Here is a 27,534-nt window from a genome sequence, read left to right on the forward strand (position 1 = left end):
CAGCATTGGCTATATCATTTGACTGACCGGGTGCATCATCTGAGTGGGGCTGACTGTCATATTTCACTGCGATGTCACCACTGGAGACTGAGCTGCCATGTCGGTGTGCCTGGCCACCGAGGAACTGATGTGGAAATGTTATTGCCCTGTCAGCATGGCGTCGCCGTGCACATGCTGAACCCTCTTGTTCTTCCCTCCATTCTACCTGCGATGAAGGGGAGGGTTTAAAAAAAAGTGATGCTGATCGGTGAAGAAGAAAGCCAGGGTTTAAGTTTCCTAATGTGACATTATTGTTATCAGCAGACGAGGCGGGATGACGAGGAGCAGGGGAGACGAGGGGATTGGATGGAGGATACGAGCCAATGGGAGCCTTCCGGAGCAATGGCTCCCATTGGTCAATTTCTATGCAGGCCTACGGCTGATAGACTGAATGTATTTTTTTTATTCCATATCGTAGAACATAGCTTTAAGGAAATGTGCTCTTTTGCCTTCTTGCTAAGCATTCGCTTAGCAGAAAGAAGGGGAAGTTGCCTGTCTGTCGAAACGCAACAAAATCCTCCTCAAACAAACTGCCTTTACAATGTTAAATAGTGAACTTAGTTAGAAGAAGTGATTTTACTGCGTGTATAGTCAGAACCACGCCTTTCCCCCCTGCTTTCAATTCTTATGCTAACCAAAGCTCACCAAATGCCAAAAACAAAGAGGCGTATTTGCCAACATTTCTACCTCTTAATATATATGATGAGCAGTATATTTGCCTAACAAACCATGAGCTATTCAATACAGTACGGTCAGATAAATGATGCATTTGTGTGTCCAATATGTAATAGAGATGTTTGATATTCATTCAAAGCTCTCCTCCTAACTCCATTGCAGCAATGACATCATTTTTTAACTGATTACATATGGATTTAAGGAGTGTGTGTTGTGTACTGTGTGTGTTGTGTACTGTGTGTGTGTGAGAGAGAGAGAGAGATGTGTACAGGCAGCACTGAAGGCAGTCAGGCACATCCCGCCCATGGCCAGGCATGTGTGAGCACAGAGCCGCATAAACTGCAGTGAGAGCCCTGAGAGGTGAAGCAGAGGGGAGGTGGCTAAGCGAATTTGCCGGCCAATCCAGTCGAAGCACCGGTTGCCATGGGAACACATTGATTATTTAACAATTTGGACGACGCCTGTGCCCTGCACTTGCCAAGGTTCAGTGGGAGTCTCTGTGACTTTACCGTCCCGAGGGTCTGCAAACCAAGTATGTGTTGTGTGGTGCAATGCCACCGGGACATGATGCACATCCATCCGTAATGCTGAGAGACAAGAGACAGACACACACCATCTCAACTGACAGAAGAGCAAGATGATAGATTGATGAATAAGAAGCTATTATGAACAGATGGATGGATGGGATGAGGGAGTGAGAGAAAAAAAAAGAAAGAACTGTGGCGAGTGAATTTTCTTGTCTCCTGGTGGTCAGCGGGGACTTGTTGTAATGATTTCATGCTGTGGGAGCAGTCTGGACTCGTTGTCATTGTGTGTACATTAGGTATTTGTGTCCAGCTCACTTGCTTCCATGTCTCGGCCTTCGTGTACGGGTGTCCATATAGTGCCAAGGCTACTGCAACCCTGAACGCAGCATTGCAGGTGGGCAGAAGTAAAGAATAACTGTAAATGTCCTTAAAGGCTAGTCCAGTTCTTCAGTTTTTCAGGTCTCTGATTTCGGATCATTATGGTATTTTATGGTAAATTTTCCTTTAAAAGCTGATGGTGTTTTTACTCAGCAGAGACCTTGTCCTGTCAATGCAGAGGCATTAGGATCACAATCTCACGCCATGTGGCCATGAACGGCCTGTCGTTGTCTTATTCGTCTTTGGTTGTTCCAGGATTTTACTAAATCACGTCCACATTTTTTAACCTCAAGTTTGCGTTTCCAGGCTCAGCAGCATTCGTACTATACCAAATATGCAACCTTTTGCAGCCTCACCTATTGGATCTCTATGAGTTATCTGACCCATATTCACCTGCTACACACTGACAGACATTTCCATCCCCTTCTGGGTTGACATCACCTCTGGGATCTTCAACCAAAGTATGTAAAATACGAAGATCGTAAAAAGTAATGGTGGTGATCAGATCGTGTGGTTGTTAATGAGCTGTCTTCTTCCTGTGGGCAGCAGGTTAGTATAGAGGTAAAAGCAGGTTACCAGCAATTTCAAGGAGGGAGGGGTAATCCAGTCTAATCCGAGTTACCTGAGTAAATTGCTAAATGTTAAACAAACTTATGTAGAGATTACTCATGTTGAGATTATCTTCCATTATTCCTTTTTGTTTGCTTGTTATGTGAGATTCTGATAGAGGGATTACGCAGCAATCCCAGGCCAGGATAATACTGCTGTTTTCTACAACTGATGGGTTTATTGTCTTGCAGATGGACTTGTAGGTTCAGTGATCTCATTGGGCGGCATTGGCCCACTATGATACTTATGATGAGCACTGCAGGAATTGTATTGTAACAGGTGTGTTTTGTCACATGTGGCCTCAGTAGTGGATTCAATAGCTTAGTCTGTCAGTCACCAAAGGACAATAGTAAGCGATGTATTCCCCTGTGTTGCCCCTGGGCTGTGTTTCATCACTTCTTGCTGTATGTGCTTTGGTCTCATTCACAATAGACTGTCACTAACATGGCTGCTGTGGGCGTTGCACTCATCATACAGATGTTTTCACTATTAAACCCTCGGCTGGATTTAGGGCATATGTTAAGAGTCGGGGTCTAAGATAAAGGGGGAAAAAGCACAAAGCGTTCATGAGAAATGTGCAAGCACAAGCACAGACGTGAGCATCTGTTAGTCCATATGCAGATTACAACGGAGGCCTGATTGTGCTGACTGGAAGGGAGGGGGGTCGTTGCAGCCACAGCTGTCCAGAGTCATAGCACATCACCACCAAGTGGAGCGGGTCAAATCTACAGCTCCTGTTATCTGGAGAGCAACCTTCATTACCAGGGAACTCACTCAATGAGAAGTGTGACGAATGGGAGAAATGAAATGACACCTGCACACAGCTCGTGATGTGACAAACGAGGGTCAGATCTTTTTAAGAGTGTGTTTCAGTCTTCTGTCTTGTGTTACAGCCTCATGCAACTTGATCGAAAACCCTTCGGTGCCTTTTACATATTGATCTAAAAGCCATTTTTAAACACGTACACATCCGGTAGAGGTTAACGACGTGATACACAATATTGTGGATGCTACCGCTTTAATATATTTTTATTTTACCATCATGGAAAATTTTGGAATTCACTCAGCAGGACTGTGTTTTGGATTTTCATATGATCAATGTAATGAAATAGCTTTACTTGTTTAATTCCCTGTATTTGCCATTTGACAGCGATCCAATCTTCTTTTTTAAACCACAAAACAGTTTTTGAACCAATCAATATTGCAATGTAAAAATTAGGAATACTATTAAAGAGGACCGTGTCTATTGTGCTCATCTCAAAGTAAATGTATATTGTGATGTACTGTAGAACATTTTATGGAAATTCAGTTGAGAATTGTACATGCATAATTAAAATAACTGGATGGAACTGAGCACAGGGTGATATCGTACACTTGGTTCTCGTGAAACAAATACCCCAATATCAATGGCCATATACCAAGGCTGTCAAACAGATATCACTGCAGGCATAAACACAACATACAAGCAAATGGCACACTAATTCAGTATTCATATGTAGTATGTGTTGAATCAAGTGGAAGATCAAGATCAGCTGCTTGGACACAGGCACTATCTGTATATATTAACAGCTGAGAGGGTGAGATTGGGTGAGGTGGGGGAGGGAAAGGGGTAAGATAGACAGCTCGTGATTTTCTCCTCAATGTCGGACCTCAGGAAGTGTAAGGTCCCCTAGCAGCGCCGTCAGCATCCCCTCACCCACACAGCTCAATCAAATCAATAAATAAAGACAGCCAGTGTGCTGAACTAGAAGATGGCCATCAAGCTGCTCCTAAACCAACCGCCGTCTCTTCCTTCACTCATGTGCTTCACTGTTCCCACTCTGGCAGCTTTCCTCCGAGGTCTCAGCTTCTTCGGTCTCTATGCAGGCCTCGGATGGAAAGAAGAAACACCAGGTGGCACAAAAGAGCTGAGCTTGAAAGTTAATTGAAATGTGAAATCTAATATGTAGCACATGTAATTGGGTTCAACCGAGTCTTAAAATTGGCTGCTGTTACTATGCATCAATATGTGGCCAATAGTTCATCTGCATGTTTCATTTGACCCTTTTCATGCGGCCAAATGGTGTTTCCGTAGAATAGTATTCATGCAACAGATTCAAAGGGTCACGCAAATTCTCAGCTGATGTCCATATTAATTATATGTTTTTAGTTGACAACTTTTACAACTATTAAGTGGTAAAAGAAAGATCAGAAGCCTGCCTTTAAACAATCATTATTGATGGTAATCATTTTTTTCCAATTAATCAATTATTTTTTGAAGAAAGCAGTGATTACACACAATTTCCCAGATGCTAATATGACGTCATCAGATGTTTTGTCAAACCAACAGATGTAAATCCAAAATATTCAACTCACTGTGGTACAAAACCGAGAAAAGCAGCACATTTCTCAAAAACACAATTTTCTTGCCCTTTCCCTTTAGCAATGAATACAACAATAAGATTGGGACTATAATAATGACTGATAATGACTCAACAATTATGAGAACTGTTTCAACCTTATTTGACCGAATTTAACCTATATCTGAGCTGTGACTAATTTTTCATTTTTATTAATTGATAAATTTATAAAAATATCAGAAAAAAAGTGAATGCCCAGCAAGAATTTCCCAGGAGCTCAACATGACATCTTTAAATTGTTTGCTTTGTTCATCGAATGTTCCAAACAGAAACATTTGTTCAATTTACTTTTATATCAATCAATGAAAAGCCTTATATTTGAGACACAGGGACTAGTAGATGTTTGGAATTTATGCTTGGTAAATGGCTTGAACAATTAATGGCTTATCAAAAAGTGTTGTTGAATAACTCCGTAATTCTCTGTCTAATCGATTAATAAACTAATCATTTTAGCATTCAACATTAAAAAGAATCCCGATCCCCTAAATAATGCAAAAAGATAGTTGAGACATTGCTTTCATCCCTCTAATATTCATACTGTATTACGGTGGCTACGATGGTTACTGAGCCACTAAATCATGCATTTTGTATGCGATACTACATGTGTTATTTCTGTGTGAAATCAAAGTGGAAAGGATGTGTGGGATAAATGTGTTATCCCAACGGCTGGCACAACAAGCCGGTTTCTTTTATGACATGACCGCAGGACGTCCGACTGTGACGGTTAATAAGCAGCGGTCTCTCCGTCCCAGTCCTCATTCTCAGTCCTCACACCTTTCCAACACCCCGACACACACACACACACACACACAGTCTCATCCCCAAGGAGATTCACCGACTGTTCCCATGGCATCCGTTCACTTCGCTCCCAAGTGATAGTGTGTGTACTGCATTGTGTCTGTGTGCTGCCAGCCTCACACGCTGAGATAATGTGTATCTTTTCATATTCACAGGCCAACCCTCCCCCCATCATCGTCAACGCAGACTCACTAGATGCAGGCCCTTATGTAAGTATCTGTTCTCTCTCTTTCTCTCTGTACAGTATATATTCTCATTCACGCTCCCTCTGTGTCGACGCATGAGCGTGTGTGTATGTGTGTGTGCGTGTGTGTGTGTGTGTGTGTGTGTGTGTGTGTGTGTGTGTGTGTGTGTGTGTGTGTGTGTGTGTGTGGTTGTGTGTGTGTGTGTGTGTGTGTGTGTGTGTGTGTGTGTGTGTGTGTGTGTGTGTGAAACGGCCTCCTCCTGGTAGAAACATGCTGTTTGCCATGTGGACCGACAACCATTATCCTTTTGACCCTGCGTGTTTGTGGTGAAAGTGCATTCTGCGGTTGCACATTTACTCTCACATTGCATATGCATTTTAAGAAAGGAAGAGACTTTTGATTGCAACAAATCAGAAATTCATGGTGATATTTTTATTTGGTAAAACAATCTGCTGAATGTATCTCCTGTATATTTGAGCAACAATCCGTTCACTGTGTTCAGTTTGTACATAATTCTTTAGCTGAGACATTTGCATGCTTCTCTTTTTTCCTTACTTTATTTTTAGAAAATGACATAATTCGGGCTCAATGATGTAACTAACCATTACGCTTTTTGTTTTGACAGGTAAATGGCAGTGATGGGATGTACAAATATGAAGAGATCATTTTAGAGAGGGTGAGCTTTACCATTTGCTTGTTTATTTCTTTCCACAATGCACACGTTCGTCTTTAATGCATTTTCTGCATGATGGATGGATTTCCCCCCACTAGGTGGTAGTAAGCAGCTCAGTCCTCACTCATAGAGCTTCAAGAATATGAAAACCAAATAAAAATCTTAGTGAGTGTATATTTATTAGAATCATACATGAAACTGTGTGTTTGTGAAGTTAAAGCTGTAACATCACAGTAACATCACAGTATGAGCACAGAAAAATGCCAGTTAGGCATAGCTTTTTACATAATCCTGATGCACATGTCATCAGCAGACGCCAGAAATGTAAAGTGCTCTCCTGTTCAATTGTTCAGCAGGCACCACTGCACTTGTCAGTGGCGGTTTAGCTTGTTGTGGCACAGCTTTATTTTTCTACTCTCATTATTCCACCCACATATAAATGCACACAATCTCTCTGCCCCCTTCTGTTCTAAATGGCATTTCTGCATATGGATTGCAGAGTCACCCTTTAAAAGGTCTGTGCGTATGTAACATTTGGGTGGTAAGGCCAGCAAAGTCCTCTCTGCTCCAGAGCAGCACACTGGGAGGCCTCAGCCTCCCTCTGTCCTAATTTGTTGCGACTGTTGCTCATTAATTATAGAAAATAATAAAGTGAAGTCTTTTCTCAGCTGTCTTGTTTGCTGCCTGTCTCTGTGGCCACAGCTGTCAGATGCAGCAGTGCGCCTGGACCCGCTGGATCCAAAAGGGCCCTCTGTCATTTCAGAGAGAGGGAAGACGGGAGCCGGTAGTGTCCATCTCCTGCAGAGAGTGAGAAGCTGTGTATCATGCAATAGAAATGACGCTTCTCAGCTCATCTTTACTTTAGATCATAAATCCACTTTTCTATGAACACACAGCATTCGTAACCTTGATGCCTCTCTGTGGGATGATGAGATAAGCGTGACATTTTGAATGAAGTGCCCTCTTCTAATGAAATACATGGCGTTCTCATTTGTCACGTGCGCGCACAGACGCACACATACGTGTCCATGAAAGTGGACATCAGAAATGCCTGGTGAAATCCCTGGAGCGGATTGCATCGATCACCTGTTCCTCTGAGATACCAATACACTTAAGAGCCACATTGCACTGACCCTGAGCCCACATTGGATCCCCCCACTTACAGCTAAGTGTTTGCGCATGTGTTTTATGGTACCTCACTGAAAATGCCAATCATAACCTGTCTGCAGGGGAACTCTGGCCTGGGCTTCAGCATTGCTGGAGGAATAGACAATCCCCACATTCCTGATGATCCAGGGATTTTCATCACCAAGATTATCCCCGGAGGAGCAGCCGCTATGGATGGAAGGCTGGGGTAAGTTCCCCTCCTCATTATTAATCAATGAATCAAACTTAAGTTAGTTAGTGCAGTTCAAAGTGCTTCACAGATTACGAAATGTGGACCATGAAAAGAACAGAAAATACTAAATTCATCAATTTGAAAATTTGAGACCAATGCACACGATGCAATAAAATAATAAAACAATGTCAAATACTATGCGATACTACACCTCCTTTTCTTTCCTTCTACTCTTTTCAAGCTCCTCTGCACCTTCTGTCCTCCCTCTACTCTCTTCTATAAAACTCACCACCACTATGTCCTGCCACGCAGTCCTGAGCTTCTACAGCCCTCTGCCCCCAGGCTCTGTGTGTTTCCTCAAATTTATGATTCACTGGAAGACCAAAGCCTGAACCATGCAAAAGTTATATGGAGTGCTTTTTTTTATGATTGCATTGGCCATGCTAGGGTCTCTCCCTGCCTTTGTGCAGCGCTGATTTATTTGTTAACTGACCGGGTGGTGTGAGTGATATATATTATATTAGATGTATTCTATATATATATTTTCCCTCCGCAGGGTGAATGACTGCGTGCTACGTGTGAACGATGTGGACGTGTCTGAGGTGGTTCATAGTCGGGCGGTGGAAGCCCTGAAGGAGGCGGGGCCAGTGGTTCGGCTGCTGGTCCGACGGAGGCAGGCACCACCCGAGACGATTCTGGAAGTCAACCTGCTGAAAGGGCCCAAAGGTCAGAGACACATCCCACTTATCACACACTAAGATAGAAATATATATCCTTGTCCCGCCAGCTTCTTAAAGATGAATGCAATAATGCTGAATGACAACTACACCATTTTTAGATTAAAGACTTTTTGTAGATAAAGGTGTGGTGTTAGCTGACTTTTGCGGGATAAATGGGTATTCAATTTGGAAGCATAGACAAGAATTACAAGAAGTGAAGTATTCAGGAGGCAGCCCTGGACATGTCACATATCTAAAAATGTTAAAAATCAGAGGTGATTCTATGTATACCTATAGATGTATCTGACTGTGTATTACTCAACCAGGTCTTGGATTCAGCATCGCCGGAGGGATCGGCAACCAACATATCCCGGGAGATAACAGCATCTATATCACCAAGATCATAGAAGGAGGCGCTGCCCAAAAAGATGGACGGCTGCAGACTGGAGACCGCCTGTTAGCGGTAAGAGCCTTCCCTCTGACTCAGTCACATATATTGAGTTTTCAAATCAAAAATAACTTATTTTAGATGCTCAGTGGCAAGTAAAACAAAAATTCTGCTATAGTTGCTATAATGCTTCAGTTGCAAAAATATGTGATCTATGTAGATGACTGATTGTTTATGGAACACAAGTACGCTAATCTTATTAGGCTAAACGAGAAAGACAACACACATCGGCTTCATCACTTTGTGCATGATCAATAATCTACCATTTGGACCATGAGGTGTGACAATAGAAATGCCCATCAGCTTGGCATAAGTGTAAGAATTTGCATTTGTTTCAGGCTGTATCGCTGACCTCACATTCATACAGTATGCATTTTGAGACTTGGCCATATACATTAAATGTCATACAGGCCTTTCCAGTGCATTGGCTTATAATAAAGCATAAATACGAAGATGAAAACATGACAGTTGAATATAACAGTTGATCAAATTATAGTAAAATACAAATACACCATTGTGGTGGTCAAATGTAAGTCCACATACAGAGCTCTAGATACTGGAGAGGCATTTTGCAGTCCTACTGTATGTTGAAAAAATGTAAACTGTATCATTTGCAAGTTTACAGTATGTTCAAACGTACTGTCCTGCAAGTTGTTTTTTTTACAAAGAGCTTGTCACTAGATATAATCTATGAGGTGTAACTTTTGACTGACAGCATATTAAAAGCCAAACTGCAGAAATCCACATCGTCTTGAGAACCTCTACCTACTGTTGTTGACCTCTGTTAACACTACGCAGCACACCAACCTTACCGATGAGATGAGAGAAGTTATGATTCATTATTGTGTTGGCTGGTGTGATGACGGCTGCGATGCAGCAAAGACACGAGGTGTTCAAGTGTTTTATACAACACTTTCTCTTTTCACGACAATCGTCGCATTCAGGTGAACAACATCGTGCTACAGGACGTGCGTCATGAGGAGGCAGTGGCGGCGCTGAAGAACACCTCTGATATGGTTTACCTCAAGGTGGCCAAGCCGGGACCCGTGCACCTCAATGACATGTACGCCCCTCCAGACTACTCCAGCAGTACGTATCTACCTCTTCTCATGCTTTGGTGCAAATACTAATCACACACTCCAAGTCACAAACTACATTTTATTTGGACTGATCCGTAAACAGCCAGCCTACAAAACTGAGCAGGTTCATTTATGTAAAAAGTTTGTGGTAAAGGAAAGGGTGATTTATAAGTCAAGGTCCATGTTAGAGCATTTTGCAATGGGAATTGTCTTTTTATCTTTATGAGAGATGTTGAATGTTAGTGTTGGATCACTGTTCTCTACCCAAAACTACTAAGAACAGACACCCACATGAATGTAGTGAATGCACATACACACACACACACACACACACACACACACACACACACACACACACACACACCACAATTCTACCCACAGCAACGCAGCAAGCGCAGTTCTCTGCCTCCCACTGAGTGTGGATGGTTTCTCACATCCCACCTGCTCATGAGAACCCACGATCTTGAGCTGCAGCTTCTTACATTTCCACAGAACAGTGATTTAGTGTTAGAGGGGGGCTATTTTTTTGTATGTTTTAAATGTTTGCAGTTGGCGTTGGAGGGTTTAAGCAAACCTTTAATGTAGATTTAACCCCACTCTGACAGTATAACCCATGGTCAGATCATCTGGATTTGAAACGCTTGCGTTATCATGCTCAGCTGTCTCCATCAAGAATGTAAAGGGGAAAAAAATGTGTTTTTATGTTTGTGATCTCTCTTTTGCATGAAAATATAACAAAAGAGATGACTTTGCGTGTACAAAAAAACCAAATTCCTAAAGATCATTTACATTCTTTAAAGGGAAATTCTAGTTTCATGCAACCGTGGTCCTATATTTGTAGTTTTGGTCACCATTCCTATTGCTAATAATCACCAACTTAATTATGTAGATCTGGGAAAGCTGAGACCTAGCTAAAAAGAAGGGAAATAAACATGAAGGAAAATCACATACACCCATTTTTTCTAGTTGTTCTGGTCCTCCAAATAATGTCATTAAGATAATCTGGCTAAAGTGTTTCCTCATTTCCAGGTGGTCTGCGTCTAATGCAGTGTTGCTGTTGTGCCTGTGTTGTAATCATTCTTTCTATCCCCCTATTGGCCTGGCCCTCCCTCCAGCCTTCCCAACCATGGTGGACAACCACGTCAGCCACAACTACATGGCAGCAATGGAGCCCAAGCCAGTGTACCCGCCGCCCCAGGTCACCCCGTCCAGGTACTCGCCAGTTCCCCGCCACATGCTCGGGGAGGAAGACTTCACAAGGTAGGTTACAGACCGGTTCCTCCATGAATGACTCCCCTCTCATACATTACACTCATATAGGCTCTGTGAGTGTAAATGCGAACGATCATAATGTATACAGCAGATTGCTTGTGGGCATCTACTAAAGGCGTTTTTGCTGTTGTCGTAGTAAGTGAAGACAAATTGCTGTGGAGCTTAATCGTGTAATATTAAATGACTCACTCTAGGAATTATTATTTTGTTTGCATGGGTTTGCCTCTTTGCCTCTATTTTGTTGTGGTTTTAAAGGTGTTGTCATGGTGTGGTTTATTTTAAAGTGTACATTGTGCGTACAGCAATTTAAATTGCCCTTATGAAGCGTTTTGTGAAGCAAAACAATGTTTTGTTTCCAATTTTCAGCTCATCAGCGCCCTGGTGGCACATACTGTATTATAGCTTGACAGTGTGTGGTGGATGTGTGCTGACCAAATATTTTGCAGAGAGGCCTCTTGTCACTTCTTGTACTTGTTATGACTGTGCTTTAACCTTTGACCTCCTATCCAAGTACTGGATCAGAAGTAGCATTCATAGAGGCTTGATTGGAGTGCCCCACAAGGCCTTGAGTCATCTTAACCCACAGCTCGGGGAGAGGATGCTGTATTCCCCCTGTGTGTGCGCGTGACTGCATGCAGGCGTTTCTGTGTGTCTGTGTGTTGTGGAGTAAATGTGTTACTAGAGGAGTGTCCGTTATGTGGCCCTGTAATGTCCTTGTATGAGCTGTCTACATGACTTGTATGTGCATTTGTCGCATCTTTGTTGGTGTGTGTGCTTTATTTGTGTCCTACACTTGTCCCGTTCACTGTGATTCCTGTACCCCACAGCCGGGCTGAACCTATTTACAGTGTCATCCACAAACCTGGGGACATCAAGGTGCCCCAGGCCCTCTACAGAGGCTTCTGTCCTTCCCCTGCTCCCTTGTGCCAAGGTCCACTCCCCTTCTCTGGCAGGTACTAACCTAGTCCATCATGCCTTGCTTTAGCTAACCCTCCTCTGTATAGTTTAGCATCTGGATCTGGCATCAGACAGGAGTAGAGCCAAAGAGGGACTACTGCCTCACTAGTATGTTGCACCACATTTGTGCACAAATTACACAAGCAGAAGAAATAGACCGAGGAGAAAGATGGCAACGGACTTCTTTTAGCTTTCTGTCTTTGTGTTTGCATGTAAATGTTTCCTCACCTTACGTCTTTACCGCTTCGTAAGCTGTTACTTTAAGTATCTTGCTGCTTTTTATGTTTGTATGACATACACAGTATATGACTCGATATCACGCTCACATGAATTGTACTGAAAATCTAAATACTGTAAAAGCAAACTGATTGTAGAGCTGAAAAATTAGCTTATTATTTCTTGCCCTCATTGTGTTTGTTTTGATTTGGCTCTACTTTTCATCATTCCAAAGGTCTGCCCCTTAGACGTTATTCTCCATCAGTTTTTTGACTTATCTGTTCTCATCTATGAATCTTAAACAATAGGGCCCTGTTTATCTCAGTTTAAAATAGAGTTGTACCTGCTCTTCACAAACACATCTCCACGGGAGCGCAGCCGAAAGGGCTTCACGCTCCCACAAGCTGCTCAATTCCATCTGTCAGGAGGCTTCGACAAAACTAAGCCTCTATCTCGGGCCAAGCTAGTTTCACTTACTGCTTTGGACAATAATATACATGATATTTATGGCAGTGTGTTTGGCATTACCAAATGTGCAAACGTCCTCCTGTTTGTTGATTTAGTTTCACTTATTTGTTTCTCTTATTTATTACATTACATCCAACGTCTTTCTCATTGTGCTTCAACTCATGGATGAATGCTCTGGTGTTTTTGGGTGTGAACCATCGCTTTTGTGTAATGTAAGTGTTGAACAGAGCTTATATCATTGCTGTGTATTGTTGCCAACATGTCTTTTCCGTGTGTGTGTGGGTGCGTGTGTGTGTCTGAGATTATGGGTTTGTTGTTTGGCTGTAGGTGAAGGCAGGTTGTTAGCACAGGAGGATGGGAGGGTTGACGGGAGCCACCCAACACAAATATTCTGCTTTGCAGCATTGGAATGTTTTGCCTGCTGCTCTATGTATGTAAATATAAACACAGAGCCTTGCTGTTACCATAAATGTAACGGGGGAGTAAGAGCCTGATCTGGTACGGGCCAGCAGACCAGTAGCAGCAGACAGTCCCGCAGCTGTCATGATTCATCTGCACACTGGGAAAACCAGGCCATGCACTCAGGTCTTACCCTTCTCTTCACCAATGGTGCCAGCACCGATCACACACACACATGCTAAACACTGAGACATTTGCTCATAATGTGCTGACACATAGGAGCACACACGCAGATGCGCACGCTTTAGGTGCAATGCACAATTATGACACGGACACATACCTGTGGGTATACATCCAGCACACCAGACCACGGGTAAATCAGCGGTGCAAATTAAAACAGCCTGCATACTGTGACCATGAGTGCACCTGTTTGCCCCGAGTGGGTTTGTACGTCATGTCCGCTGCATAATCAGAAAAGAGTGTCTCGGAGGATACTATGGCCCGACAACCGACTTGATCCCAATCTCATAAGATGAGCATCCTGCTCCATCACACTGACAGACAGTTAGCAGACCCCTCCCTCCAGCTCCAGCAGCCTCCCCATTGGCTCCAACCAGAGGGGTTATTTTAGATGGATGCTGTAGTAAGCGCAGGCTACCGCAGAAGTGGAGCAGGCTGATTGTGAGGAATGAGTCAGTGCTTGTATCGGCCCTCTGCCCATCTGCACATCCCCCTCAGTGGTGTCATCACAGACACATCCTCCCCCTTCTCCATCTCATATTACCCCCTTCTTCTGGAGATATGTCAGTACTGTACATCCCCGTCTCCACTCAGTAAAAGATAAAACCTCTGTGTTTATATATGCATGTTTGTATGTAAACATACTTGTGTGCAGTGGTTACAGTGTGCACAAATACTAAACAAGCAGCTCCCCTCTGCTGGTCCTATCAGCGCTGCAGTTCGATACACACGACAATGATTTTAGTACGGCTGCTTTATTCAGACACAGCTTACGTAAATACAGAAGCCTGTGGACTGCAGCAGCAGGTGAGCTAATCAGTAACTTTATGTTGTGTAAACACAAACCTTTGACTGACCAGCGCAAGAATTGAGTCATCAATAACGAGGAATGCTTCTACCTTTTATTAAGCAGTTTTAAAAGCTGTAACAGCAAACAAACGATACAGCAGAGCACCCATCTTACATGTTAAGCATTCATCGCTCCAGTCAGGATGAAAGACATGAAATGTGTTAAACTGTCTATCACCTTAGCAGTGAATAAATTCCCCCTATGTCAAAAGAGAGGAAAATAGGAGGGCATGAAGGAGAGGCAGCCACAGAAAATCTATGGGTGAAATTTAAGTAGCGAAAAGGAAGACGGAGACAAAGCAGCATTTTAATTTGATCAGTATGCGCCTCTATTCATAAGCTGATGTGATCCATTCGGGGGAAAGGGAGAGATAAAGTGCTGCGAGAGGTAGTGTCTGTCTCTGGAAAATGGCGTCCATCTGCAGTGTCCACCATTAATCAGCCAAGCAGAGCCAATTACTGGGCTGAGTCCAGGGCTGCATGACCCGCTGAACCCTGCAGCCCAGATATCCATTCACAGCTTTAGGATTTTCCTGCGGCCGCCTGAGCCAAAAAACCCTGAAGCATACAGGGAAAATATTGCAGAGGGAGGGGGAGAAGGTTTTGAATTAGAGAAAAGAGTCACGGGAGAAATGGCTCGGCAAAGAGAAAGGGTTTTTACCGCTCAGTAACTGTTTACATTCCTGGCATGGATGAAAAGGCAAAGGGGGGATGGGAGGGGAGGCAGGTCTTATGATAGGGGGGAGGCCTTGATCCCTATATTTAAAACTGTAGGAATTCACTCCTATTTTCCATGAGAATGGTCTGGCGATTCACATTCTATGGACAAACGGTGCATGCAGAAACACACACGTGCAAACCGCACCGACGGTAAGATAATCACACTATTGCACAGTAGTCTGCACATTACTTTCCAGTGAGCTTCCACGTGCGGCGAGGTCATAGTACATGGGGATGTGAAATCAAAGGCTCAAAGTTGTGAAAGTCAGTTCAGGAGCTCCTCGGTTTGTTTACACTCTGACAAATTAACAAGTAGCTTCTGAGAATCTGTCTGCCTATTCTCCAGGGCTGACAGACAGGAATGCTGGTTTGTTCTCTTGGAGGGAGGTGGAGTGCTGAGGGGGTGGCTGGACCCAAAGCAGCATCAGAGCAGGGACGAGGGGACAGCACAGTGTGAGAGAGAATCAAACTTGGATAACCTCCAGTCCGACACATCGGCCAAGTCCTGATGCTCTTGATGTAATGCAGTCCTGCTTTTTTTCCAGATGTGACTGAGGGGGGATTTTGACATCTTGTAGAACTGAACGAAGATGATTTGCACGGGAGCGTTAGGGTTAAGCGTTAAGTCTTGCATTGCTGGTGATGATGGCGAGAGAGAGTGTCTGTGACATCCCAAAGAGGAGCTGCTTCCCATCACGGCACACGAGAATGAGATAGGGAACACCAGGCCCCCGATACGCAGGAGCTTCTAAAATTGTAGCCCCTCTCTCAGTGGAGGGAAGAAATGTCGGGGAGTCGGAGCCATGTGCCATAGCCACCATGTTCACAGTCAACATCTCATCTTCCATGTCGCTGGTGAGGAGCCTACCTCAACGCACTGTTAGGAAATGCTCTTTCAGAAGCAAGCACCATTCCCGGACCATAAGGTAACCATGGAGATCTGTGTGCCTCATTGTGATGGGAGGAAAAGCGCATGATGGAAAGCAAGGTTATTTTAAACTTGACTTGTTTGAAGGCAAGTCAATCATATCGAATCTGTCCCTGGTTCTGCCTTGTAGAAACACTATTTGTTAGGAATCCTACATAACCTGACTCACTATGTTGCTATTGATCTTATTTAGTGGTCTTAGAAAATATTAAGTTCACTTCATTTCAAATGAATACACTCTCGCAGTCTGGTTAAACTTCCTGAAGTCTTTCTGTAGGCACCGTTTTACCATTTTGGACTTCCTGATGCTCTTAATTTCTTTTAGTGGAGTAATCAACGCTTTTAGTTTTTCCACTCAGCCCTCTGTATGATCCTGTGAGTCTGGAATGCTGCCTCGGCTGCCATCGATGGGGAAAATGATCCTAACGGCAAGTTAGCGCGCAGCCATTAGGGACCACGTAGGAATTGTTCCTGTAGACTTTAGGCTGAGTACTGCAAGAGTAGACCACTAATAAGAACCATGCAGTGTTTTCTATTAAGACTGGAAACTGTGTGTGTCTCTGTGTGTGTGCATGAGCCTACATACGTGTGTGTGGGTATGTTTATGTGTGTATTTGTACATCAAAGTGTGTGTGCATGTATGTGTGTGTGTGTGAGGCCAACGCTGGGCTCCTGACAGTGTGTGTGTTTGCACACGTGTGAAGTGTGTTCTCAGAGGGCTCTTGCTGGACCATAGCAGTGGTTTAGCCTCTCTAGCATCTTAAAACTGAGGCAGTCTGAATAGCCTGCTGGAGGATGAGTCATAGTGGCTGAAGCTAAAGCAGAGTGGGCCTGTCATGCAGGAGGTGGCTCCTTGTGTCTGCGTACATTAATACGAGTGGGCGTTTAAATGTGTACACGTGTGTACATTTCCATGAGATTGCCAGGCAATGCAGGGGGAGTCCTATAGCCAGGAGATAACGTGCATCCAGTCATGTTGCTGCTTGTTTTATTGCATTCATTATATCTGTTGCAAAACGGTTTGCAGTGTTATCAGTGTTATCCACATTATCTTTATTAGCATTATGATTACTACATGATTACTACATGGTTAATCATTGTGTTCTACTGGTGAGTGGTCCTGCAGATTGCTCATTTCAATGTTCTCTTTAAAGTACTCACTTTCAAATATATAGAGTGTATCCACAAAAAGATCTGCAGGCCTACGGCTTGCATCACTCGACATTATGGGATCATACACAAGATGGCTATTGTTTGAAACAGCCTCTGTGTGTGCCTCTTGATGCTGTTTCTATTTCAGTTTTGGTCATATCTCGCTCTCTCTCTCTCTCTCTTCGGCCCATCTCCTCTATGCTCACTTTCCTGCCCTTCACCCTGACGATGTCACTCTGTTTGGCAGGGAGCCAAGGAAGGTGTTGCTGCACAAGGGCTCCACAGGCCTGGGCTTCAATATCGTCGGCGGGGAGGATGGAGAAGGCATATTCGTTTCGTTCATCTTGGCAGGAGGGCCGGCTGACCTGAGTGGCGAGCTGAGGAGGGGCGACCGGATTCTCTCGGTCAGTAGCTCAACCTCAAACTTTCCGTGTGCCCATAACATCGACTGTAACAAGTTTGAGGCAGCTCAGCCAACTCCCGTTGTCAGAATAATGATGACAGAATTAAGGTAGCCTAGTGTTTTGAAAGCATCTGCCGTGCTGAAATGTCCTTGAGCAAGACATTAAAACCACAACAACTCCAAGGGAGCTCAGCTGTGCTCTGCCAGACAATATCATGTTATGAATCAATAAAGTATCCAATTAATTACATATTTTAATCCCAAGACTTGAATTACATTAGTCTTAACCTTTCCAGAACTGCTCTAAATATATGCATGCTTTATTTCAATGCTGCTTGTCGTAGTAAAATACACTGAGACACATTCTATAAAAAGGAAATGTCTTTACAGCTACATTGTGTGTGATTGTGCAGGCTATTCACAATAACATTTATTCATTATCTTTGAGGTAAAGTCATATAATTTTCATACATACTGATAATCTGGTCACCTTTATTGTTAGGCTTTTACGCATTGAGGGCAGATCTGTCAGATCTTCATGGGCTTAAACTATCCAGTTTGAAGATTAACTCTGCTCCATCCAGCCAGACGTGTTTCCACAGATCTCTACAATTAGACGAGTGACACACCTTTAGGATCTAATCTGGGTTTTCTTGCTGAAATATTTTGCTGTCTGCCTTGTTTGTTGCAGGTGAATGGAGTGAATCTAAGGAATGCCACACATGAGCAGGCGGCTGCAGCATTGAAGAGAGCTGGACAGACGGTCACCATCATAGCTCAGTACAGGCCTGAAGGTGAGACCATACTCTCTCATATATCACACATAAATACTTCATGGTACTTATGTGTGATACATGGTACAGTTTTGATGGGCTGTATTGGAAAGAGATAGCATCAAACAGCCAAATGTCCACAAAATGTACAGATTACCAAGACAAACTGACAACAGTCTCCGGGTCTGCAGTTGCCTACTTTGGCTGGTTGGTAATCCAGCCTTTTGTTTGAGGAATATTAAAGGGACACTACGCTGATGAAGTTTAAATTGATTTAATCCTAGTCACAACTCAGCAAATAATCTTTGTCAGTGTATTTATTACCTAGATGATATCATCAGGGTAATCTCAACAGAACACCTGCATCACAATCTAGAGTCCTGATGTTTAAAGGAATAGTTGGATATTTTGGTGAAACAGAGTTGGATGAGAACATCTGTAGCACTCTCGTGTCTGCATGGTAAATATGAAGGCACGCTTCAACTTCACATTGACAACAAGATTCCAGGAAATAGTCTGGCAATAGTCAGATTTTGTACGGATTAAACAAACAAGATGGCATGTGTTAAATTTAGAGGTGCTCGGAATTTTTGTTGTATTTTTTTGTTCTTTGAACAGAGTCAGGCTTCCTGTTTACCCCTTTTTTCAATCTTCGTGCTATGCTAAGATAAAATAAGCTAACCGGCTGCTGGAGGAAGCTACACTGATAACAACCCTCTCTTCTTCCCTCCCAAGCAAATTAGTACATTCCCCAAAATGCATAACTACCGGTATTCCTTTAAAAGACGGTGCCCATGTCGTGTTGCATTGTGGGAAATGTAGGACACTTTTGCTGAAGCTTATTAGCTCGTACTAGGCAATAGGAGTCAGTCTATCTTTGCCACCGCTGCTTTAATTGAAGCAGCTTCTCAGACGTTAACGTTGCAGTGAAACATTAGACCCCCTGGGTTTGACGGTCGATGCCTGATCAGCCGCGGATGAGTTCAGCGCTGTAGGAAGTATTCAGGTTGAGGGGCGGCACTTGTGTTAGCGGGCTGAAGTGCTGAGCCGAGGCGGGCAAACCAGCCGCTGTTGTCCTTCCTGTTCAAACTCCGAGCCGCGCTGTTCCCGTGACACGGACCCGGACAGCGACGGAGAGCGGAAACTAACCGGGAAGTACGAGCTACGACACCAGGGAACCTCTTAAACTGCTTTAAACTAAAGGTTGAAGACGGGCAGAAAAAGAAACTTCCAACTGTTATCTGTCTACCAGCCTGTGCGGATGGGGGATGGGCTCCGCTACAACAGCAGCAGAGCAGAAGCCGCATGAACTCCCGAATGACTGGGTGAAGAAACCGGCGAAATAATAGCCACCGTTTGGTTTAACTGAGGTGAGACGAGGACGAAACATTAAAATATTCAAATACTGAAACAGGGAGAAACCGTGTGAGGTAACAGGTTTATTTGAACTGCTAGCATACCGGGATAGGTCGTTGCTCGTCCTAGCCGTAACCTGTAGTTCTACTCCTGTAACGTTGGTACAGTATGAAAAGTGAGTCCCCCTCATGTCTGAGACACTTACAGTTGTGGCAACACGGGCTTGTTTTAATAAGGCTTGAAATTATTACTGTGAGATATGCGATAGCCTCACCCTACTGTACTTCATACACCAACTTCTATGGAGAGCTCCTGCCATTACCTGGTTGGCTTTTGTGGCTGTATTTGTTATTTCTCTATTTAATGTCCTACTCGAGGTTGTTTTATACTAGTTTTATGTTGTATTTTGTACGCAGTCGGATGGATTCAGGCGCTCTAAATAGCTGCGATACTGTTCTTATGTAACCTAAACCTTTAGGTGGGGACACAGAGGTGTGTTCAAACAGGTGTTTGTCAGCCTATTGGTGGGTTTTAACATGACCTCACCTGTGAAGTCACCTCTTCACGTTTACATTATATCTGTATGCTACACCAGACTCAGGGAGGCTTGGATCACAAGTCTTTTTTAATGCTAAAGCAGAATGTATTCATTGTTAGCTTGTAAGTAATTTTCTAATTCAAACATAGTTTGACAAAATGGCACAACTCTTTCTTCGTAATAGTACATTTTGGATTGGCCATGCATTACGGCTACTGGCAACTGCATTTTTCACAATGTTTTTGTAATTCTTTCACGTGTACTTCAGCATGCTGTGGTAACGCTGTAACAACAATGGAAAGGATATTGTGAGCTTTAGATCTAGGCTGAGATCTCAGGTTGGACTATGACAGGAATGTGAAGGAGCATAAGTTGTAGCATGCGCTCACTCCGTATTCCACTCTCTTTAAAAAAAAAACACCTTAAATGTCCAATAAATCTCGTCATTGTGAAATATAGGTGGAACAGGATCGGTGAACTGCTACGCGAAAGACGGACACAGGCTGAGATTCAAACTGACAGAATGGCGGTATAGATTTTCCTTCTGCTACAAAATACTGATTACAATGCTTCATTCTTGCCTATGTGAGTTCATGTTGTTTCGCATGCCAGACCAATCAGGCAGCATCTTGAATAATGATGTGGTTCATTGAAGGGAACCTTTGTTTTCCATACCAAATCATGCTTTCAGCTCTGCGCCCCCTTTGTAACCCAGTAAAGGACACTTATCTGTTTGTGTACAAAGCCTAACTACTCAAAACGCACCAGATAAGTGCTGGCAAATGATTGACTTCCTGCATCCTCTCTGCTGACCTGAGATCTGTCTCCAGTAATGTTGCTGGCATCTGAAAGCGGTGCGACATGTCGTTCATTTGAGTTTGGAGCAGGAGGAACCCCCAGTGAGGAAGTGGAGGGTGAATGCTGGTTTCTGCAGGGCAAACTGCCTGGAGAGTATTCTCAGGGGCTGAGGCCCGGTTGTATACAGACCTCTGATGGAAGGCCAGCAACGAAGACTACAAGAAGCCCCAAAAGAGCACACAGGCTGCAGCAGGAGGCCACCGTCACTCTCAGTGGCATACTGGAGCATCACCAAGTCTTGAACTCGTATTCAGCTGGAAGGAATAGAAGTGAGGGGTTTATACCCACATGCTGCCTTGCCTCACTATCAAGGAGTGTAATTACACAAAAATCTTTGAATGTAGGAAATGGGAGGAGGGCCGCGGAGGAAATGTTAAACTCAATGGCCTCTCAGCAAACTCACACCAGTCTGCATTACAGAAGTTTGTAGAAATAGTAAAGCCAGGGTCTACATGTTCCTCCTGCAGTATATTATTGGGGCTGTGCGTCTGCATTGGCTGCACTATCCCTGAGAACATAACACACTCTCACATTACAAGTACATGCCTGGTGCGTTGCATAACTGGATCAAAAGAGAAGCGACCATCCCCCAAAATAAAAAAGCTGTAAGACTAATGAGGACATGCAGTGGGAGTGAGAGATACAGAATAGTCCCAGTTTCTATTAGCTGTCTTTTCTTCCTGTGGGTCGCTCCTAAAAATAAGGGCTAGCTACTTCTTGTGTATTAAGTGCTCTAAGGGACAGATTTTTAGCAATAATTATTGTGGACTCCCGTTTCATGGCATTTCAGCGGTGTCGTAGTGAGTTGTGATGTTAATGAATAATTGATGCTGGGTTGATCACTGTAAAGAGTTGCATTAGTCAAGAATGTATTAATAGACATTGGAAATATTACTCATTCTTTACCAGGTAAGGAAATTGTTTTCATAAAAAACATTTTTTGTACTTAAATTTAATTAAACTTAAGCATTTGCATCTGTGGGTTACACCTTAATGTTGATTCAAGGAGTTAAGATTTGAGTATGCAATACATTAGATATCCAATACAAGTGCAGGATTATGTTTTTTTGTCTCTTCAGTTTTGTTTGGCCATTTGTTACATAATAGTGTATAATTGCTGAGTGGGAGCAGCAATTTGGCAATACTTTTTTTGGATCATTTTTATTTTGTGACTCAAATACTTTACAGGTTAGTATTATTTTGTTTGTTTTCTGAGTGGAAGATGGATTGGATTATACCGCAATAATATACCTTGTCAACTTAACAATTTCCATGAAGTAAAAAGATGCATTTAAAAAGACAATTTAAGCTATTATTTATTTTTATTAGATACCCGATAGTAACTAGAACAAGGACGACTACAAGGAATTGGATACAAGACAGGTATCAGGCCGGATGCGAACCAAAGACTCTTAAACATTAATCAATTACTGATCATTCATTTGTTCGGCAATCAGTCAAAGAAATGCTTAAACTTGGATCCCACTTTTGAGTGATCTGAAGACTGAATGCTGCAGTTTTGACTTGGCTTTGTATTAGTTCTGATTCCTCACAATCCAGGCACACTTCTGAAAGATTTATTTCCATTACTGTTACTCTGAGGTGGAGCAAACGGTCGATACAGAACTTAGGTTTCAGTGTGATGCATCGTTCCTCCCGTGGCACAGTTACGGTGCCCATTCTCCAGTATCGCAGTGCTTTCTGTTTAAATACTGGGAGGATCCTTCCTTTTTTTGTTTAACAGGTTTTTATGTCATCTGACTTTATAATTACTGGAACGCAAAGCACGTCATTTAAAAGGAAGTACGTGTGGCACATTGACTACAGATTAATGTGTGTGCCTCCCTACTCTGATACACAGTTATTGTGGTGCACTAAACATAGATGTGTTGCTGAATTTTCTCTGGTGACGTTATTAACAAGGAGGTGCGGCAGCAATTTTATGATTTAGCTTATGATTCCCACCCCAACTCCCAACAGAGGCTTAAAGCTGGTTGTAGATCAGTGCTCCTCCTGCTCCCCTTGCATGGCCACAGTGTTAGATTAATCATTTGGACGTTAGGAATGTGAACAAGCAAAGCGTTTTGCTCTTCCACCTGTGCTACCCATAGTGCTATCTCACCGGCATAGCTCTCTGTCAGCCCTTCAGGTTAGTGTTTTTTGTGAAGCAGGGCATTAAGGCTGTTCTCTCGCCTTAGCTACTCTGTGTCTTGTCCCTAAAGCCCCTCCTCTCTCAAGCTACCATTCACTCCCGTCTCCTGTGCCTCAGAGCCAAGTGGACTAGTCTGAATGGCTGTTTCCTCATTTGCTGTCCCTGTTCTAGGAGTGCTAGGACGTTGCTCTTGGTTACAGGCAGTCAGGCGGTGTCTGGTTACCTCACCTTGCAGCGTCGCCCTGTTGTATTGTTAACCCTTCGAGCAGAGGCCAGGGTGGAGAGCTGGCACGGGGCCCAGGGCAGGATGTGTGTTCGCTTTGAATCCTTTAGGTTTCAGCAGGGGGTTAGGGCCAGTAACCTGAAGCTTGTTTTTGCACCTGCCCAGAATATTCCGGGAGCTTGGACTTGAACTTCAGCTAAATCGTCTTTGTAGGCATGGGTGTTTGTTTTTCAAGTCTACTTGTGAGCTTGTTTGACAGAATCTGGACTTTGATCCCTGCGTGTTCACGTTTACAGGAAGTGTTGTCTGCTATGGATGATTAAGCAGTAAGGTAGGAGTCGACCCCTGAAGTCGAGGCAGTAAAAGAGATATGTGGAATAAATGTGGGCGATATTCTCTCACACTCTCTTTTTATTATAGTCTAATTATGATCAAGACATAGATATGTTGTGTCATTAGCGCAATAGGGCCCAATACTGGGTTCCATTAACAATGTGATTCTACTTTATCATACACAGCTTGAATACATTATACATGAAAAATGAACACATATTCATTCTAACAAATTTCTTTCGGCAGCAGTATAAATAATATTTTAACATATGACAAAGGAAGTTGCTTACACTTTTTTGTAGTCTGTCTCCTTTGTGTCATCACATGAGCAACCTAGCCTACTTGTCTTTCTAGCTGCATCTGCCGGTCTGTTTATCCCGCAGTGTGGTTCTGTGGCATAGCTTGTTCCAGTAGCCTCGTCACGGAGCTCGCTGTGCAACGGTGGGCTAATGAGAGCATTCTTAATGAGGAGGTCCAGGTGGATTCATATATCATCCCTGTGCTCCTGAGCCGCAACTGGATTTACACACCTATGACAAATGGTCATGCATTTGAAAGTGTTGGAGGCCTTCCTTTTTTTTTAACCACACTAAAGAGCCCATGTTGAACTTAATTAATCTGTGTAATTAATTACCTGACATGAGACATTACTGGACGTGTTAGGCAGCTCTGTGATAAACCATCTGTTCCTGGGGTCATTAATCAGCCTAAGGATTCGCCGAACCTTTCTTCTATTCACTCCAGCTCACTGCAGTGCTAGCTGAGACAGAGATCTCCCAACAGTTTTCCAGTGAAACAAGAGAGCGGGATCCAACACACTTGTGGCCTCTTTCTTAGAGATGTTCAATACCTCTTTTGCTTTGGGTGTACTTTAAAGCCCTAAGGGGTAGTATATGCTCAAATGACACAGTTTATGTTGTTTGTTCCCTCCAATGCAGAGTACAGTCGCTTTGAGTCCAAGATCCACGACCTGAGGGAGCAGATGATGAACAGCAGCATGAGCTCAGGATCAGGCTCCCTGCGCACCAGTGAGAAACGCTCCCTCTATGTCAGGTAAATCTGTAACACACAAGAGCACACACACAGTCATGCTTGTACTCACAACATGATATTCTAAGGTCTGTAGTCACAAAAGCCACTCTTGCATAATGCACCTCTACCTGCCGGTGAGTAAGAATAAAGCCTGAAAGCACATGCCGCCAAAAAGCAGCCACACTGTCAGCATGACGTATCATGACATAAAACATGATTCTTCACACTGAAGTTTTTGTAGGGAAGCCTTTAATTTAGGTTATTGGTTTGATTCAGTTCATCAACATCATGAAATAAATAGACGGGAAACCCCTGTTGTTGTTTTGATGCCACACATGACATTGACTCTGCTTTGTGTTAGGTAGATTGACAGTGGGGCTTTTCGAAGTGACCTGTGTTATGACACTTTAGGCTGGTTGCCAAACTGGATTGAGGCTCATTCAGAAATTGAAACAGGTGGCATCCTTCTGCTCACATAAAAGCAGCAAGTCACGAAGGACTCACAGGGGTCAAGGTGAAAGGACTGTGTGATGTAACTCCACAGTCCAAGTACTTCACCATATTTCTACTGAAGCACTAATGCGCTTCACTTAACCTAAGCCTGATAGCTACATTACTAAATTGATTTAGCATAAGTTCAACAGCAAGGACCTTACTTTGATTTATCAAAACCTGCACACCCACCATAGAGAGAGTGTTACCCATCTGACTCATGCCTTCTTATAGATGGTTCCTAGGAGGCATGTAGAGCCTAGCCTGTTTCAGTGTGGCTGACTAAGCCCACAGTTATGTTGGAAAAGCTGTCTAGCTACCCGGCTGATGTAGGAGCTGCCATGTCCTCCCAGCCCAGCCTCAGGAATGTGGAGGCGTTAAGCCTGTAAGGTGTTCTCAAAAAAAAAAAAAAAGTGTCACATGCTCGCATTCTGAAACGCTCTGTAAGTGTGCCACGGTGCTATAAAATGGTTATGCTAGGATTTCTTCAACCTGTGTTTAAAGTGCGATTGTTAGACCTGGGATGATAATTGTGTTGTTGAAATATCGTACGATCTATGGAAATTACCTTGATCCTTTTTTGCTGACCTCGACATTACCTATTGTTCATACGTGCGTGTTTGTTTATATAAGATTGTCACTGACATTTTGGCCAACATGATGCCAAAATAAATGACAGGTTTTTCCCTTTGATTGTAAGAATCTGCTCAAATCCAGACATTGGAGCCAAGGGTCCATTTTATTTATCTATCTATATCTTGGTTGAGTATTTCAATATTTTTTCACATTCCATTCCCATGGTCTGAATTTTCTTAAGACTTAAATAGGGATGTAGTACTTAATGTTCAGTACTTTCTGATACCTGGTACTGATATGAGTACTTTTAACATTACATTTCTAACGATAACCTTTAATGTTTAATGTTTTATTTTCATCAGATGTCCCTCACATTCTGACTGTAATTAAATATACAACATGATACTGTTGCTGACTTTATTACATTCAACTTTGAGTTTTCCTGATACAAACAGAATAGCAGTAGGGATGTAAATAATTCTCTTCTTAATGGTGCTATCAATTAAAAACAGTTAAAAGAAATGTAAAAAATAAAAAAGCTGTGCAAAATTGAGAGGAGCGGCTGTCATTTAAAGGAGAATCGTGCTCGACTTCCTTAAAAGTGGGCTTGAGCCGGAGCAACCGCTGTTTGCCCCTTTTACGTTAAATCATCAGCTGGCTGACGAGCAAGAAAGTTGCTCTTTTAAAGGGTGTACTTGCAATGTTTTGCTATTATATTATAATTATCAGTGAATTGTTCATTGAAAATGACAATAACAGCATTTATGGTCATTATTTCTAGGACAATATATCAGCCAACAAAAGTACACCGACAGTTAATCTCCCACAGGACAGTTTCAGCAGTTGTTTACTTATTGCCAGCTGCAGTTTCCGTTGGCAGGAATACCTGAGCCAAAACCTTTAACCGGGATTGTTGTATTTTGGCCACAACATATCTGTCCACTGAACCATGCTATATGGGCTGTGGATTAACTGTACGCTTGTAGGTCAAGTGAAGTAAAAACCTGTGAAACGGGTATTAAAACCTTTTATAAATGACTGGGTTTACCTGTTTGACAAGATAATGATGCACTCAGGCAGACAATAAACAGTGAATGTCGGTAGTGGAAAGTATGTGGCAACTGCAGTTAGAAATGTCAAGTGGAAATGCATGAATGGCATAACCTGACCTGCCAGATGGTTTGCTACACTGAACCATTTGAGAAACCGTCATCAGACCTCTTCCCTCCTCTGCAGCTCAACGGTGTTGGTGAGAACAAAGCTGTTAATCAGAAGATTATTTTTAAATTTTCTGCTTGTTTCACGTGGTTATGTTCTAAAGCACAAATAGACACATCCACACCTCTTCACACACTTCATCTTGCCGTGGCCTGTGAGGTCTGTGAGCCTTGGGGGAGGGATGATGATTGGCTGGATTTTGTTGCAGATCTCCATGACAAAGTGGCAGTATTTGATCTGGGAATGAGAATGGGCTGCACACCCTACTTGTTGCCCAGGAGTTACTCCCCCATGAGGGCAGGGTCTCTGCAGATAGAAGCAATCATAATTGATGATTAGGAGCTGCTATTTCTGTATCAATCTATACATTGTTTTCAGGAAATTATTGCCTATTATACCTTTTAAAGCTCTGGTCTACGATTTGAACACACACACACCCCTCCTCTCTGTGCTCCTCAATCCCCCCCCTCTGAGCTTGTATCGTTTTCCCCTCGGAGCCTCCCACCTCCCT

The 27,534-nt window shown here is 43.1% G+C and overlaps 1 protein-coding gene across 7 annotated transcripts in view; it reads left to right on the forward strand.

The window, feature by feature from the left end:
- dlg3 (discs, large homolog 3) overlaps positions 1–27,534 on the forward strand; it is a 72,501-nt gene that overhangs the window by 36,207 nt on the left and 8,760 nt on the right. For 3 of the 7 annotated variants that reach the window (XM_084010461.1, XM_084010463.1, XM_084010459.1), the window contains 10 exons: positions 5,581–5,634; positions 6,236–6,286; positions 7,513–7,637; positions 8,179–8,348; positions 8,668–8,804; positions 9,734–9,878; positions 10,966–11,128; positions 17,317–17,473; positions 18,164–18,266; positions 24,644–24,758. In XM_084010461.1, the coding sequence (XP_083866587.1) occupies positions 5,581–5,634; positions 6,236–6,286; positions 7,513–7,637; positions 8,179–8,348; positions 8,668–8,804; positions 9,734–9,878; positions 10,966–11,128; positions 17,317–17,473; positions 18,164–18,266; positions 24,644–24,758 (1,220 nt within the window). Of the gene's footprint in view, positions 1–5,580; positions 5,635–6,235; positions 6,287–7,512; positions 7,638–8,178; positions 8,349–8,667; positions 8,805–9,733; positions 9,879–10,965; positions 11,129–15,794; positions 15,916–17,316; positions 17,474–18,163; positions 18,267–19,294; positions 19,616–24,643; positions 24,759–27,534 lie in introns of those variants that run through there. The other 4 variants (XM_084010462.1, XM_084010460.1, XM_084010464.1 and 1 more) reach the window with 3 other exon arrangements.

The sequence above is a fragment of the Eutrigla gurnardus genome (genome assembly GCF_963514095.1).
Source record: "Eutrigla gurnardus genome assembly, chromosome: 5".
Classification (NCBI taxonomy): Eukaryota; Metazoa; Chordata; class Actinopteri; order Perciformes; family Triglidae; genus Eutrigla; species Eutrigla gurnardus.